This window comes from Bombyx mori, chromosome 27 (genome assembly GCF_030269925.1).
Source record: "Bombyx mori chromosome 27, ASM3026992v2".
Classification (NCBI taxonomy): domain Eukaryota; kingdom Metazoa; phylum Arthropoda; class Insecta; order Lepidoptera; family Bombycidae; genus Bombyx; species Bombyx mori.
Genome location: NC_085133.1, coordinates 9,206,790 through 9,222,278, shown reverse-complemented (window position 1 = coordinate 9,222,278; position 15,489 = coordinate 9,206,790). Strand labels below are relative to the sequence as shown.

The 15,489-nt window shown below is 38.9% G+C and overlaps 1 protein-coding gene and 1 non-coding gene across 4 annotated transcripts in view; one reads left to right on the top strand and one right to left on the bottom strand.

Annotated features, from left to right (window-relative positions):
- Window positions 1-12,468, top strand: part of LOC101747210 (chloride channel protein 2) — an 80,421-nt gene extending 67,953 nt beyond the window's left edge. For all 3 annotated transcript variants that reach the window (XM_021348493.3, XM_021348492.3, XM_021348494.3), the window contains 9 exons: window positions 686-789; window positions 1,964-2,158; window positions 3,123-3,216; window positions 3,778-3,934; window positions 5,304-5,430; window positions 7,528-7,644; window positions 7,992-8,087; window positions 8,543-8,629; window positions 8,972-12,468. In XM_021348493.3, the coding sequence (XP_021204168.1) occupies window positions 686-789; window positions 1,964-2,158; window positions 3,123-3,216; window positions 3,778-3,934; window positions 5,304-5,430; window positions 7,528-7,644; window positions 7,992-8,087; window positions 8,543-8,629; window positions 8,972-9,136 (1,142 nt within the window). In that variant the 3' untranslated portion in view covers window positions 9,137-12,468. The remainder of the gene's footprint in view (window positions 1-685; window positions 790-1,963; window positions 2,159-3,122; window positions 3,217-3,777; window positions 3,935-5,303; window positions 5,431-7,527; window positions 7,645-7,991; window positions 8,088-8,542; window positions 8,630-8,971) is intronic.
- Window positions 5,990-6,071, bottom strand: TRNAS-GCU (transfer RNA serine (anticodon GCU)). The gene has a single exon. It is a non-coding gene; the product is annotated as a tRNA-Ser (tRNA).
- Window positions 12,469-15,489: the final 3,021 nt, after the last annotated feature.

Genomic DNA, 15,489 nt, shown 5'->3' with positions numbered 1-15,489 from the left:
GCACCGGACGTCTCATCCTTTGGGCCACGCCGACTTCAAGAATGTTATTACATTAGTTTTTTTTATGTTATCAGCTCTAATATACCATTTAAATCATAAGACATCACAACCCATTCTCCCATCCCATTCTCACGGATCGTTTGGAACCTCTGGGTCTGCGGAGGTATTTCGGTTCCCTCTGTATTTTGTACCTTATATTCTATGGGGAGTGCTCTGAGGAATTATTCAACATGATACCATCATTTCGTTTTTACCATCGCACTGCCCGCCACCGGAGTAGAGTTCATCCATACTACCTGGAGCCACTGCGGTCATCCACAGTACGTTTCCAGAGATCTTTTTGCCACGTACCATCCGGCTATGGAATGAGCTCACCTCCACGGTGTTTCCCGAGCACTATGACATGTCCTTCTTCAAACGAGGCTTGTGGAGAGTATTAAGCCGTAGGCAGCGGCTTGGTTCTGCCTCTGGCATTGCTGAAGTCCATGGACGACGGTAACCATTCACCATCAGGTGGGCCGTATGCTCGTCTGCTTTCAAGGGCAATAAGAAATAATAAAAAACTTGTGATCACCTCTTTTTAGTGTCGCTTAGGTGTGCCGTTTATGTTTCTCAACGGCGCTAAAGACGTTTTCGCTTTCTCTATTATCAATTGATTTATTTACACGTGTTTTTCTCGTTGTAGGTATGTATGACATTTGCGTGGAGGACTTCATGGTGCGTGAGGTCAAGTACATATGGAACAGAATGACCTTCCAACAACTGAAGGATCTCTTGAAAGAGAACAAGGTTCATGCTTAGTAGATCATTTAATATCTTTTTTACTGTTGGTAGGACCTCTTGTGAGTCCGCGCGGGTAGGTACAACCGCCCTGCCTATTTCTGCCGCGAAGCATTAATGCGTTTCGGTTTGAAGGGTGGGGCAGCCTTTGTAACTATACTGACATCTTAGAATTTATATCTCAAGGTGGGTGGCGCATTTACTTTGTAGATGTCTACGGGTTCCGGTAACCACTTAACACCAGGTGTGCTGTGAGCTCGTCCGCCCATCTAAGCAATAAAAAAAAATGTTTGTTATGATGAATGACGTTGTGGAAAGTCATACGACGAAAGGAAGATCTTCCACCGAGCGGGTGATATTGCTCGGTAGACCGATGGTTCAAATGTCCGGAACTTGTGTATATACATATGATTATTTTGCTTAGATTTGTGGACGAGCTCACGGCCAACCTGGTGTTAAGCGGTTATCGGACCCCATAGACACCTACAACGTAACGACCCCCCCCCCCCCCTCAGTCATGATTTCAGTTAATGCTTTATTAGTTTGTCAAGACCAAATGTGATATTTTTTTTAACGTCGCCCCAGTGCCATCCTCCTTGTCTTACCTCATACTTTACTCTGGAGCTTTTGCACCAAAATGTGTTTCTTACTATTAGAGTATTGTGAGTTCGCACGAATAGTCATAGTCGTCATCTTAATTATTATTAGGTTTGAGTTGTTAGACAGCCGTGTGCTTAATTGGAACTTCGATCTGATGTCTCAAGGCGGCGAGGTACACTCTTCACAATTTGAGCCCCTCTTCCGTCTCTTTCGCGGCGTAACACCGTAACGTAACGCGTAACACTAGACACGGCACAGATAATAAAATTGGTTCTAAACTTGGACGAGTCAATTTATCATATTAGACTCAATAATGCTACTAGTGTCCGTTTGTAGGCAGCAGCTTGGCTCTGCCCCTGGCATTGCTGACGTCCATGAGCGACGGTAACCACTTACCATCAGGTGGGCCGTATGATCGTCTGCCTACAAAGGCAATAAAAAAAAAAAGGATTAAATGGGCACTGCACTCTGTGGCGAGATGTGATTGGATCATGGTGATTTTAAATGTATTTAAGACGTTTCCCTCCGTTGCAGAGACAAGTTTTAGGACTTCAGGATCATAACTTGCTGTTCGGCTTTGCAGGCCATAAAGAGTTTCCCGCTGGTGGACAGTCCGGCGTCGATGGTGCTGCTGGGGTCCATCCACCGCTGGGAGCTGGTGCGCGTCATCGAGCGGCAGGTGGGGCGCTCGCGGCGGCTGCAGGTGGCCGCGCAGTGGCACCGCCGCGCGCTGCAGGACGAGGCCCGCGCCCGCACCAGGAGACCCTCCAGATTCGAGGTCACTCAGCGTTCCACTCATCTCACTTGGCTTCCTCATTCATCCTATACAAAACAGCACCCGCACCAGGAGACGCTCCAGATTCGAGGTCACTCAGTCAAACTCGTCAAACCTTACTCATTCATGCTATACAAAACAGAACCCCACCCACACCCCGACTGCTAATCATACTTTAGTTACATAAATAATAATATAAAGCTGATCACAACCGGTCCCCCGGGGGTCCCCGGGTCAGCAAGCGCTAGTCGGATAGGTCATCGATCAATCATCACAGGCTCAATAGAATGAAATACCGTAAAATGGGGGAAATCGGGACACTTTCTAAGTTCGACATTGATTTTTATAGTTTTTTTTTTTTGTAGTTACAGTAATAAAACGTAGATCATAATGGTTCCGGTAGTTTAAATTTTCATTTATAATGCATTAAGATAAATAGTTTATTAAAGAATAATCGTAAAAAGTTTCAAAAACTCACTTGTCCCTATTCACCTAGGCATTGGGTGAATCGGGTCGCATATGGGAACAATAGAGTTTTTCAATAGAGCTGGCACTCTTTAGTTGTTAGATAGGTATATAACTTTAGGTAATTAACATTTTTGTAACTCATATTTAAAATGAGTTACAAAATTTTTGACTAAATTAAACCATTTAATATTCTTAATCACTAAATAAAAGTAATTTTCAGTTCAACAAAGTCAAATCTCTAACAACTCAACAAAAGCATTGTGACATCCCAGATTTGTGCCTATTCTATCTCTAGTCCTTATTCCCCTAACCTACAAACAAACACAAATCACAACAAATAACCTGTCCTAACAATAAATAGAAAAAAATATATAACTAAATACAAATGAAACATTATATAATAAATAGATATAAAAAAAAAAAAAACTACATACAAATAAAACATTATATCGATGACAAACAAACGAGTAATAAAGTTATTGTTTGTAATATCTTCCAGGTGACTCCTGCTCCGGACATGCTACACGCGCCGGGGACCGGCATGACGCGAGGGTCCTCGCTCACCACCAAGGACCAAGGAGGACTACTGCCATGTACGTGTGGGGAGACTCTAAGTATTCTACACTGTGTCCACGTAGCAGTACTACAGCATTCTAGTAGAAGATACTACTGGTCGGTGCTAAGTGGTTACCGGAGCCCATAGACATCTACAACGTAAATGCCTCACCCACCTTGAGATATGAGTTTTAATTTCTCAAGTATAGTTACAACGGCTGCTCCACCCTTCAAACCGAAACGCATTACTGCTTCACGGTAGAAGTAGGCAAGGCGGTGGGTGGTACCTACCCGTACGACCTCACAAGATGTCCAGTAATTACGAAAATTATAATTTTGGGGGTTTCATTTTTATTACACGATGTTATTCCTTCACCGTGGAAGTCAATCGTGAACATTTGTTGAGTACGTATTTCATTAGAAAAATTGGTACCCGCCTGCGGGATTCGAACGCCGGTGCATCGCTACAACACGAATGCACTGGACGTCTTATCCTTTAGGCCACGACGACTTCCAAATTGTCGATTGTCGATTATCGATCACGATCGTGTTTTACACCACTGGCTCGTCCCCTAGTGTTCGTTGTGTGTTGTCGCCAGCTCCGGGTCAGCTGTTCCGGCCGAAGTCCATCCTGAAGAAGACGAACTCGTTCACGTTGACGCGCGGACTGGCCTCCCCGCCCCCGCAGGCGACCACCCCCTCCCCCGCGTCCTCCCCGGCGCAAGTGTACAGCACCGTCACCGGAGCCGAGACCAGGTATGACTGTAAAGCCTTATATTGAACTGTAGGTCGGTGTTTATATGAACGTAGCTTTGGGGGGTCGGCGTGCTGCGGTCCCAGGGCGCCGCGAGGGACCGGGCTGGTTGCAGCTGGTGTGGCTTGCGTACCTAACATTTAGATCAGAGGTATTGGCTGTGGCGTCCAGTTTTCATCTAACCTTTTGGACATTAGCTCTTGAAAATTTTCTGAATTGACTGAATTTTCTGCCTCAACACATTATGAAACAATCTCAAAGTACAGTAGATTAGGGGGCATAGAGACTAGAGTTAGAATAGGGACAAATCTGGGACGTCATAAAACATTTGTTGAATTTTTACATTTAACTTTGTTGAACTGAAAATGACTTTTATTTAGTGTTTAAGAATATTAAATAGTTTAATTTGGTCATCAAAGTTTTGTAACTCATTAAATATATTAAAAAGTAAATTACCTACGTACCAACTAAATAGCACCAGCCCTATCGAAAAACTCTAATGTCCCCATACGTAACCTGATTCACCCCAAAGCCAAGGTGAATCGGGTTAAGTTATTTTCTCAGTTTTTGTGTATATTTTGAAATAAATTGTGTATAATAACGCATTATATATTATATAAAAATTTAAGCCACCGGAACCATTTTAATCTCAATTTTATTAGTATTACCATAAGAAAAACCATTGAAAATTTGTGTTGGATTTGGAAAGAGTCCCCCCGATCTACGGTAACAAAGAAGTTACGTATAATAATAATAATATAATTAATAATAATTTATTTATTTCTCTCTTAAATCTTACAAATACAAATGGAAATTAACCTTATAATTTATTTTGTAAGCCTTTGAAAGAGTTGCAAGTCTGTACTAGGTTCAAAGACCTGTATTACTGATCTCCGGGCTCCCTCCTTCTTAAGATAGATTAGGTTAGGTTAAGTCGTGAACAAAAGCCGCGGACTAGTGTTGAGAGATCGTTAGGTGCTATCTATATATATAAAAATGAATTGCTATTCGTTAGTTTCGCTAAAACTCGAGAAAGGCTGGACCGATTTGGCTAATTTTGGTCATAAATTATTTGTGGAAGTCCAGAGAAGGCTTAAAAGGTAGATAAATATGAAAATGCTTGGAATTAAATAAAAGTTACAATTTTGTTTTTCCTTTGATGTGTCCCCCGTCGGACGGATTCCTTTTGTTTGTTTTGAGTTTACTTTATACAAAAGCTTAGGTCTTTTATTTATCGATTGAGAATCAGCTAGTGTGTGTATAATTTTACATATCAGTATTACTTATTGATCGTAGTTAGTATGAAGCAAGTATTTTCTATGTGTGCCCCGTGGAGAATCCAAACTGTATATCTGTACCCCGCCGGCGCAGGATCCGCGCGGCCTTCGAAGCCATCTTCAGGCGGTCGACGCTGCTGCAGGACGTGGAGGGAGGCCTCTCCGACCAGCTCACCCCCGGACTGCCGAGGAGTCCCTCCATCAACAAGAAAGTTCAACTGGTAATCATAGTTACATGTTCTATTCTCTCCTGATTTTTTTTATTGCTCTTATGAGTGGACGAGCTCACAGCCTACCAGGTGTTAAGTGGTTACTGGAACCCATAGACATCTACAACGGCTGCCCCACACTTCAAACCGAAAGGCGTTACTGTTTCACGGCAGGGTGGTGGTACCTACCCGCGCGGACTCACAAGAGGTCCTACCGCCAGTAATTACGCAAATTATAATTTTGCGAGTTTAATTTTTATTACACGATGTTATTCCTTCACCGTGAAAGTCAAAAAACTGGTACGCCCGGCCGCCTGGGGTTCGAACGCCGGTGCATCGCTCAACACGAATGCACCGGACGTCTTATCCTTTAGGCCACGACGACTTCACTGACTGAGGAGTTTCTGGTGAGCGAGCGACCACCTTTGACCTGGTACAAAACGTAGCCATTCCGTAGACTCCCCACTATCTGGTAAAATGCTCCTTGCCTAACCAGACCACAGTATAGCATTAAGAAATACTAGTATGCAAAGGAAAACAGAAATTGGTGTAAATAATTATCAAAAATGTTCGACGAGGATGGGATTCGAACCCACGCGTGCAGAGCACATTGGATTAGCAGTCCAACGCCTTAACCACTCGGCCACCTCGTCATGTCTGTAAGCGGCGAAACAGACGATAACAACGACATTTTATTTTTAATTTAATTAAATTTATATTTATTTAATTGCATTAAACTAACAGCGCGCAGATGTTTTATGCAAATTATAAAATAGAATATGACATATTATTTCTTAACATAATACTTATTGTCGACTAGCTGACCCGGCAGACTTGGTACTGCCTCAACCGATAAATAAAAGACCTAAACTTTTGTATAAAATAAACTTAAAACAAACAAAAGGAATCCGTCCGACGTGGGACAGATCAAAGGAAAATAGTACATTGGGCACCAAGGGAGAAAAGTAGGACTTTTCCTCCCGCGTGTAAAATTGCAAACACGCGGGATGGGATGTCCTACTGTTCTCCCGCGGTGCACATACTATTTTTTCTCCTACCAGGCCGAAAGTTCGTGGAGTACCGAGCCGGGGTTTAGGAGCGAAGCCCTGGCTGGGGGTAGGGGGGTGGAGCATACCCATAAAACAACAATTTGACTGTTTTTTTAATTTTTAAATAAACTACTACTAATTGAATAAGAACTGTCTGATGAACTCATCTTGGTTTAATACTTCACTATTAAATTTTATTGCCTTTTGTTTATTTCACTTTTACACTAAGCACAATATTGCAAATTACCCGAGCACAGCAATGGCGGAGAATTTTAGGTGCGTGAGAGCAGACGTAGACAATAACGCGCATGCGCACTTGTCAGTACCCAGGGAGGAAAAGTTAAACTTTCTTCCCTGTACAGCGGGAGGAAAACCGAACTTTCGACGTAGGTAGGAGAAAAACAAAATTGTTATTTTTATTTAAATCCGAGCATTTTCATATTTACCTTTTAAACCTTCTCTGGACTTCCACAAATAATTCAAGACCAAAATTAGCCAAATCGGTCCAGCCGTTCTCGAGTTTTAGCGAGACTAACGAACAGCAATTCATTTATATATATATATATATATATAAATTTAATTAAATTTATATTTATTTATTTGCATTAAACTAACAGTGCGCAGATGTTTAATGCAAATTATAAAACAAAATACGACATATTATTTCTTAACATATAACTTATTGTCAATGTATAACTGTACAAGTTGCTACTTATTTTGTATTTAATTGCATATTTTTAGTATTTATTTTTATTTAATCGTATGTAAGTCTATCTTATATTGTATTTATTTTTCACATGTGTATTTATGTATATATTTTTATGTAAGTTTATTATGATATAGCACCGTTCAGTCCACTTATTCCTCTCCCTGCAAGGTTGCCTGGAAGAGATCGCTTTCAGCGATAAGGCCGCCAATTTATGTCACCGACTATTATTTGTTTTATTTGCTCACTCTGTACATATGGTGTTAAATAAAGTGTTATTATTATTATTATGTATGAATATTTTAAAATAGAAATATTGATCTCTTGTTAATATGATTGCCTTACCGTCAACAGCCCCGCGAGCGAGTCTGCGACATGTCCCCCGAGGACCAGAAAGCCTGGGAGCAACTAGAGATGGCTAAAGAAATTGACTTCGATCGGATGCTTGGCATCGCCAGGAAACGAGATCTGGTATGAATACGTTTGTGTGTGTGTGTTTTTTTTATAGCTTAGATGAGTGGACGAGTTCACAGCCCACCTGGTGTTAAGTGGTTACTGGAGCCCATAGACATTTACAACCGTAAATGCGCCACCCACCTTGAGATATAAGTTCTAAGGTCTCAGTATAGTTACAACGGCTGCCCCACCCTTCAAACCGAAACGCATTACTGCTTCACGGCAGAAATAGGCAGGGTAGGTAGTGTCGCGGTAGGAGGGGACCCCGGTCCCTCCTCCCACTTTAAGCACTAGGATAAGTCCCGAAAGCGTCGCCCTCACAATAACCAAGACAACCATTAAGACACGAGATCTGTCCACAGCTGCCCGAGGACTCGGAGTACGAGGACGAGACGCTGTACATCTGCCACATCGACCCGGCGCCCTTCCAGCTGGTGGAGAGGACTTCTCTACTCAAGGTACTGCCTTCAACCAAGGAAGCCTAATAGCCAAGCTAAACAGAAATTACCAGATTTTCTTTCAGTTAACCACATAGCGTAGCCGGTCAGGAGTGCTGCCCACGGACAACATGGATCGTGAGGTCGGCCTCATTGACTAAGATAACAATTGCATAGGCATAACCACTATATTAGTCCTACCCTACAAAACCACCACCCGCTAATGACCAGCGGGCGGTGCTCTGAGGAACTGTTCGGGATATTGTCCTTCCGTCTCCTACCTCCATGATATTTCCCGACTGCTGTGTCGTGTTCCTCGAAGGTGGCTTGAGGCAAGCATTCCTAGGTCCACTGATCATGAGGTTTGGGCCCCGAGAGCTCACCTACTAGTTAAGGTTACGCTGACATAGCCTCTCAAGGCTGTCAGCTTAGGTAGGAGAAAAAAAAGGTCTACTGACGCGTCCCCGTGTCCACAGGTCCACTCACTGTTCTCCACGCTGGGGGTGAGCCGCGCTTACGTCACGGCCATCGGCAGACTCATCGGGGTCGTCGCGCTCAAAGAGGTACGTGTCTCGTGTGGGGGGCGGCCCACCCTACTGCCACCCCTTTTTTTGCCGCCCCCCCCCCCCCCCGTACATGGTATCAGTAATTATAAATATTTTATGAACAGATATGAGTAGAAGGATTATTTTAATAATATCCTGAAAAGCATCCCACGCTTTTTTACAATAAAAACATTTTTTCTTACACTATTTTTAATTCAAATTTATTAAAATCTATTTTCTATTTTTTAGTTGGATTTTCTGTAAAAGCGCATTTGTTAGTTTTTTTAAACTATTATTTATTATTTATACAGGTTTTATCTAGTAAACTATTGGTAATTTAACGGGCGCATTACGTTCCAGCTCCGAAAAGCGATCGAAGACGTGAACAGCGGCGTGCTGACGGTCGCCACCCGGCCCTCGCCTCCCACCACCCCGCTGCCCACCATCATTAAGGTGCCCTCCACGCAGCCCGCACCGCCCTCCGACAGCGAGACCGCCAAACTAACGACGTCGGAGAAGACATAAATTAATATAACGAAATTTGAGAGCCACTGGCTGTGAAATTGTTTGAGAAACATTGACCCTTTTGTTGTACTATACGTAGTACAGTGGATAGGGGAGAATCGGGACGCTTTTCAATTCCAAAAAAAATAATTTCAGCGGTTTTTCTTAGAGTAATACCAATAAAATTGATATTAAAATGCTTCCGGAGGCTAAAATTTTTATATACGATGCATTATTATTATAGATAGTTCATTAAAAATATACACAAAAACTTAACAAGCTAGCTTGACCTGATCCACCTTGGCTTTTGGGTGAATCGGGTCACGTATGGGAACAATAGAGTTTTTCGTTAGGGCTGGCACTGTTTAGTTGTTAGGTAGGTACTTACCTTCGGGTAATTAACTATTCAATATCATTAATCAGTTACAAAACTCTGATGACAAAATTAAACTATCTAATACCCTTAAACACTAAATAAAAGTTATTTTCAATTCAACAAATTTCAATCTCACAAAAGCGTTGTCACAACCCAGATTTGTCCCTATTCCCCCCAATCTGCGGTACAGACGTTATATTGTATAAAAAAGTAATTAGTTGACTGTTTCTCGTTAATTAACTGTATTTATTGCTTTAGTATTAACGTAGTGGCTATTTAGTTAAGCTAAAATAAATATGAGTGTACATGTGTATATATATATAGAAGACAATGATTTTTGTTTAGTGAATCTTAAAGTGCAGACTAAAATCTGTGATTGTTTGCGGAGGGCACCAGTGACGGTGTTGTTAACTAGAATTTTAATGATAAATCTTTTCCAGCAAAAAGATAAATATTCCTTCGTAGAAATATACAAATGTAGTGATTTTTTTTAAGTCAATTTTGTTTCTAGCCACATTTTAATGTTGATTCGAGTACAACTTATTAGTGTATATAAGCAATATACAGGCCTTTTCTGAGGAAAAAACAAAGAAAAATCGCTCAGAAAAAATCATATTGAGGGCATTTCGTTTTAAACCCGACATTTATATTTGTATTTAAAAGTCCGTTTTCTTTAGTATTATTAACATAAACAGATCGATTTTTTAATCGAAGTTCAATTATGCTTATACCAGTCAAATAGCTGAAAAAGTTTTTTTTTGTTTTCATGATATTTTTCCCTTATACACAGCATTCCCTATTCCAAGAGCAATCCGATTTAAGGATGAAAAATGAAGATAATCACAATACTACATATCTAAAAAGAAGTTTCACTTCTATCACGTGCACGAAGTTGCACGGGCATTTTTCTTTTTAAAATCAAATTGCAACGCCCTGTATACAAATCGCCAAATTATAATGAATCAAGGCTTGTGATCGTCCAAATCATTCCAACTTTATATATTTTATTAGTTAATAAGAGTGAAACACAATTATTATATACAGCGGTCATATAATTAGAAACACTTCTTATGAATAAAAGAAGTATAACTTCAACATACAAATTTTGCCCTATTTATTGTTTAATTTCAAAATAACTATTGCCGTGAAGTATCTCACATAAGGTCAAGGACCCTTGGTAGTGTTTCTAATTATACGACCATCACTGTATATTTATGAAATGCCATGTAAGTAAATTATTTAAAAAAAAAAAACAAAAACAACACAACAAAATAATAATTGCCAGAATAAATCCGTTGTATAATTATTGTTATATGAATAGTATGTTCTTAAATCAACAATAACAATATTAATGTAATTAGTCAATAGTATTGATTTCGCACCTTTAGAATTGAAGAGGCATAACTAAAAATTTTAAGAAAATCAGTTTTATATTTGGTACGACTTATAAACATGTAGTTATTCTATCAGATAATAAAATTAAAGTTTTTAAATTAAAAATTAAATTTATATTTTCCGTCTGTTTTAAATCAAGCGCATACTTTAAACTTTAAGGTAAGCGCTATAAGGCTTAAAGTATTTAAAATGGAAACTGAAAGAAATTACAATTCTCTAATAAAATTTTTGGGGTTTATCAAAAAAAAAAAAGAATTTTGTATTAAGCCACTTTAATTCTATAAGTACGATTTGCTGATCTAAGTGTGAATACTGTAATACAAAAATACCTTTTAATAATATTAGTCGATACTGACCTCTGTGTCCGGGGTCACTGAACCCTACGTACATATCTCGAGATACATCTTTTAACAATGTTCTCGCACTGTTGACACGTTAATTAAACCTGACTTTAGATAGTGAAACTAGTTGATAAATTTGTATTTCAAGACTTAAATGCGAACAAAATACATAATAATATATAATAAAAATAATTTAATTATTCAAACATAATGTAAGGTAAATGCTTTAATCAATACAAATAAATATAATTGCAGTCTCTGTTTGTAATAATAAAATAACCACTTTTTACTAAATGCGTAAATATGTACACCACAGTACATATACCAAAATCTGTATATTTTATTTATTTTTGTCTGTCTGTCTGTTTGTTGCGGCTAATGTCTGGAACGGCTGGACCGATTTTGACGAGACTTTCACTGATATATAGCTGATGATATAAGGAGTAACTTAGGCTACTTTTTTAGACTAGCTTCGCTCCGCGGCGTCACCCGCGATACGACAATAACCGCGGGTAACATCGCAGGACTCTGCTATCAATAATAAAATTTAATGTTTCCGAAGCGAAGCGGGGACAGGTCGCTAGTACTGAAATAAATCTACGGTTTCTCTACCTATTGTTGCCGAAAGGCGAAACTGTTATTTTTATATATTAGAAACTGTTATTTTTGTGTTGACAACACTGAACAATATGGCCGATTTGGCGTAACCATACAACGGGAAGTTCTTAACGCGTTTCTCCCTAAGTCAGTTGCTTATCTCGGTTTTATAAGTTATAATAGGCGCTTCGTAACACACAGACTTCGATAAATCCGCTGAGGAAAAGAACTGCTGTCATTTCTATGCCATTGAGACTGACCTCACACCCCAAGAAGCGCGGTGGATTCATCTGCCCAATCACGTACAGTAGCGCAATGGTCAACACAAAACAAAGCCAAAAGTAAATCGTACCCGAGTACTAACAAAATACTCCCTTAATGTAAACGGAATATGATTTATATTTAATTAACGACGGATATATTAATTATCAGTTCGTATTTCTCGTGTCACATACGCGGGTCGTTGACCTTGCTGATTTCCGTGTGCCCGACTTTGGGCGGTAGCTTTAAAAATCTTCTATTTCGAGATGAACTTATAATTAGTATTAAGTTATTTACGAAACGCCATTTTAGTATTATGATGTGCTTTTTTTTTTATTGTGATCTTGTTTTGTCGAACTATAAACGATATTTTTTGTGTCGTTGTCTGTTGTTTTATTTTTCGGGATTCCCCTGCAGTAGTTGGGCACCTATGAGTGTATTGCAGTTTAAATTGTAGAGGTGGTTTTCCAACTTACGTACTGCTTTCTCTTTTTCCTTGCCTATTCGGTGCTAAAGAGCTATTCCAGCTACGCTGTGAATCGTAGGTGAGCTCACGGGACTCAACCTGAGAGAGTTTGCACACGTCCTTACGGATACATCAGATCCAATAACTCTTGCATTAGATACCTTCAGCTCTAACACTAGGAGCAGGCTTAGGGACCCCGGTAACCGTACTCGTCGAACTTAACAAAGAGGTCGACGTGCAACCTAACCCATGCATCAGCCCGCTGAGTTTCTCGCCGGATCTTCTCAGCGGGTCGCGATTTTGATCCGGTGATAGATTCTGAGAAGCATTGCTCCTGCTAGGACTAGTGTTAGCAAGCTCTCTTTTTTTTATGATTGAAAATTTTCTAGGGGCCCGGAGGCCTTTCCAGTTTCACCAAGTGAAAAAAAGGCTGTGTTAGTAGCTATGGGTTAGTTCGCTCGTCGAACTCTTCGACGCATTCGACGAGTTGGAGGAGGACGGCGCCCGGTGCTTGAAGAACTTAAATGTACCAAGAGTGGATTCGGGGGATCCGACACGACATGTTTGGGTCGGTTAAAGTGATTAGCAGCGGCCACGATAAAATGGTTATCGTTCTGACGCTTAAGGTACAAATATCAACGGTGGGCCATTATTAATCTAAAAATTTCAAGAATAATGTTAAAGATTACAGTACTTTATAGCTTTTTCACTGTTAACTAAATGAAATTTACATTAAGATACTTTTTTATTGGTAGTAGAGGGTATCGTAAGCTTGAACGGGTAGTATCACCACCATACCTATTTCTGTCGCAAAACAGTTATATGGTTTCAAAGATGAACCAGACCAATCTGTTTCAAAGACTTGAGTAATAAAAAAATATGTTCCTACAAAACAATAAAGATGTTTATACCTCGCGCGTCAAGGTGGATAGTGATATTTAGGTTGTGATACACGGGTAGCTGATTGACTTCAAAACTAGTCGTTGACCGGCAAGCTTGGGGAAGTCCCATGTCGTCCAAAGTGTGCCGTGGCAAGACGAAAGCAGTGTGCTAAGTGTAAGTTTTCTTCTCGATCGCGTAAAAGCGACAAACGAAGGGGCGCTGTTCCAACTCCATACAAATTTGAGTTAATGAGTTAACTTTAACGCTATCTAGAAGTTATAAAACTCACACTAAGCACACAGAAAAATAATTTAAAACAAAACAACGAAATTGGTACAAATTCACCTTCAATTTTATTTCAATTATTAATATATTAATTCAATTTTATTTCACAAATTCAAAATATTTTATTTTTCTACTCCTCCCCTTTTCGTCCGAACTAAAAATACTTAAACTTAACATCTATAATACTTATCAACTGTACAAAATAAACTTAACAAATAATTAACTTTTAAGTACATAATAAGTTGATGCGCGGGTAACGAGATTTTAAGGTTATCTTTTGCATAAGTCTATGGGCTGCAACTCATTCAAGTAAGGCGAATTCTAACTTGAGCGTGGTGAAAAGTTGGCGCCGAAACTTCAGGTCTGATGCTGAGACCGATAAATAGACAAAAAGACACATTTGTTAGATTAACCTTGTGTCAGTGTAATCGCCGCGCGAGTGTTGCCATGCAAATAAATCAATAAATAAGCTACCCAATTACCGCATGTAATTTTTTCGGAAAATATCAATTTGCATATGTAAGTAGTTTTAGTTTTATTTAATCGAATGTTAAATTTCAGCTTCATCGTGAGAGAGTGTAATATTAAAATCTCAGGATGAGTTTTGGTGTAACCAATTGTCAATACAAAAAACGGCGGAAAAATTTATCTACATTTTGTTGATAAAACTTACAATAATTTCTTAAAGAAATTAAATCCTTAAAATCTGTCGTTTATAAATATAAATATAAATTATATTAAAGTAGATTTTACGAATTGTTTGTTGTCGAAATGGCCGTCAGCCAACACGGCATCAAGAACAATGCTTTGAGATTTAATTGTAAACGTTGTTTTACGATTAATTGCGTGTTTATTATTTCCAATATTACGAATATTTAAAAATAATAAACACCGAGATTAAGCCGTAAAAATAAATTTAATTATGTCTAGCATATTCGCAAACCCGTGAAAATAAAAATAATGTATTGAAGTTGTATTCAAAAGTTAGCATTTATAAACGCATGTTTGTTCAAACTTTAGTGTTTCGAAAAATCTGTTCTATCTTTATTCACCTTTAATAGCGACATATATTCAAAAGAGCTTTCAATACTCATTCTACAATTAAAAACAAAACAAAAAAAACTCGAAACAATAACAACATTCGGAAAACACGTTTAACCTAATTTTGATAATTTATCATACAAATATTTTACTTTAAATAAGTAAACAATTTTGTAAAACATCAAATTACAGTGCTTACATGTATAATGAAGGGTGTTTTTTTTTTTCTATTTCATTAACATTTGCGTACCTACGTTTCACATAAAACGTCTAGTCAACAACTTTAGATTTTTCTGTGTTAGAAACAAGATCACCGAGTCAAGAAAACACACAGAATTGAAAATATATGTTTTTGATAGTTTTTTTTTTTCTTCAGCCTCTGACATGTGATCAGCTGCCATCTACTATCAGGTGAGTTGCGAGAGGCTCAGGTATGGTGAGATACAGCCTCCACTCAGATAGCACATAGGCTCTTTTGAGTCGAATAGAAAAAATAGAAGTAAACTTTACACAATTAATAATAAATTTAAAATAAATCACTCGGTTTTAGCTTTTAGTCATTCCCCAATCAGACAGACACTGCGAAAAACCTAAAAGAGTACCTAGTAACTGAATTTAAAAACAAAATGGCGCTATATTGCCGCCAAAACACCCCTTCAATTTACATGAAGACCAAATTTTTTTCGAATATAAATTAATTAACCGAGAGCTAATTTCAAAATTACTAATC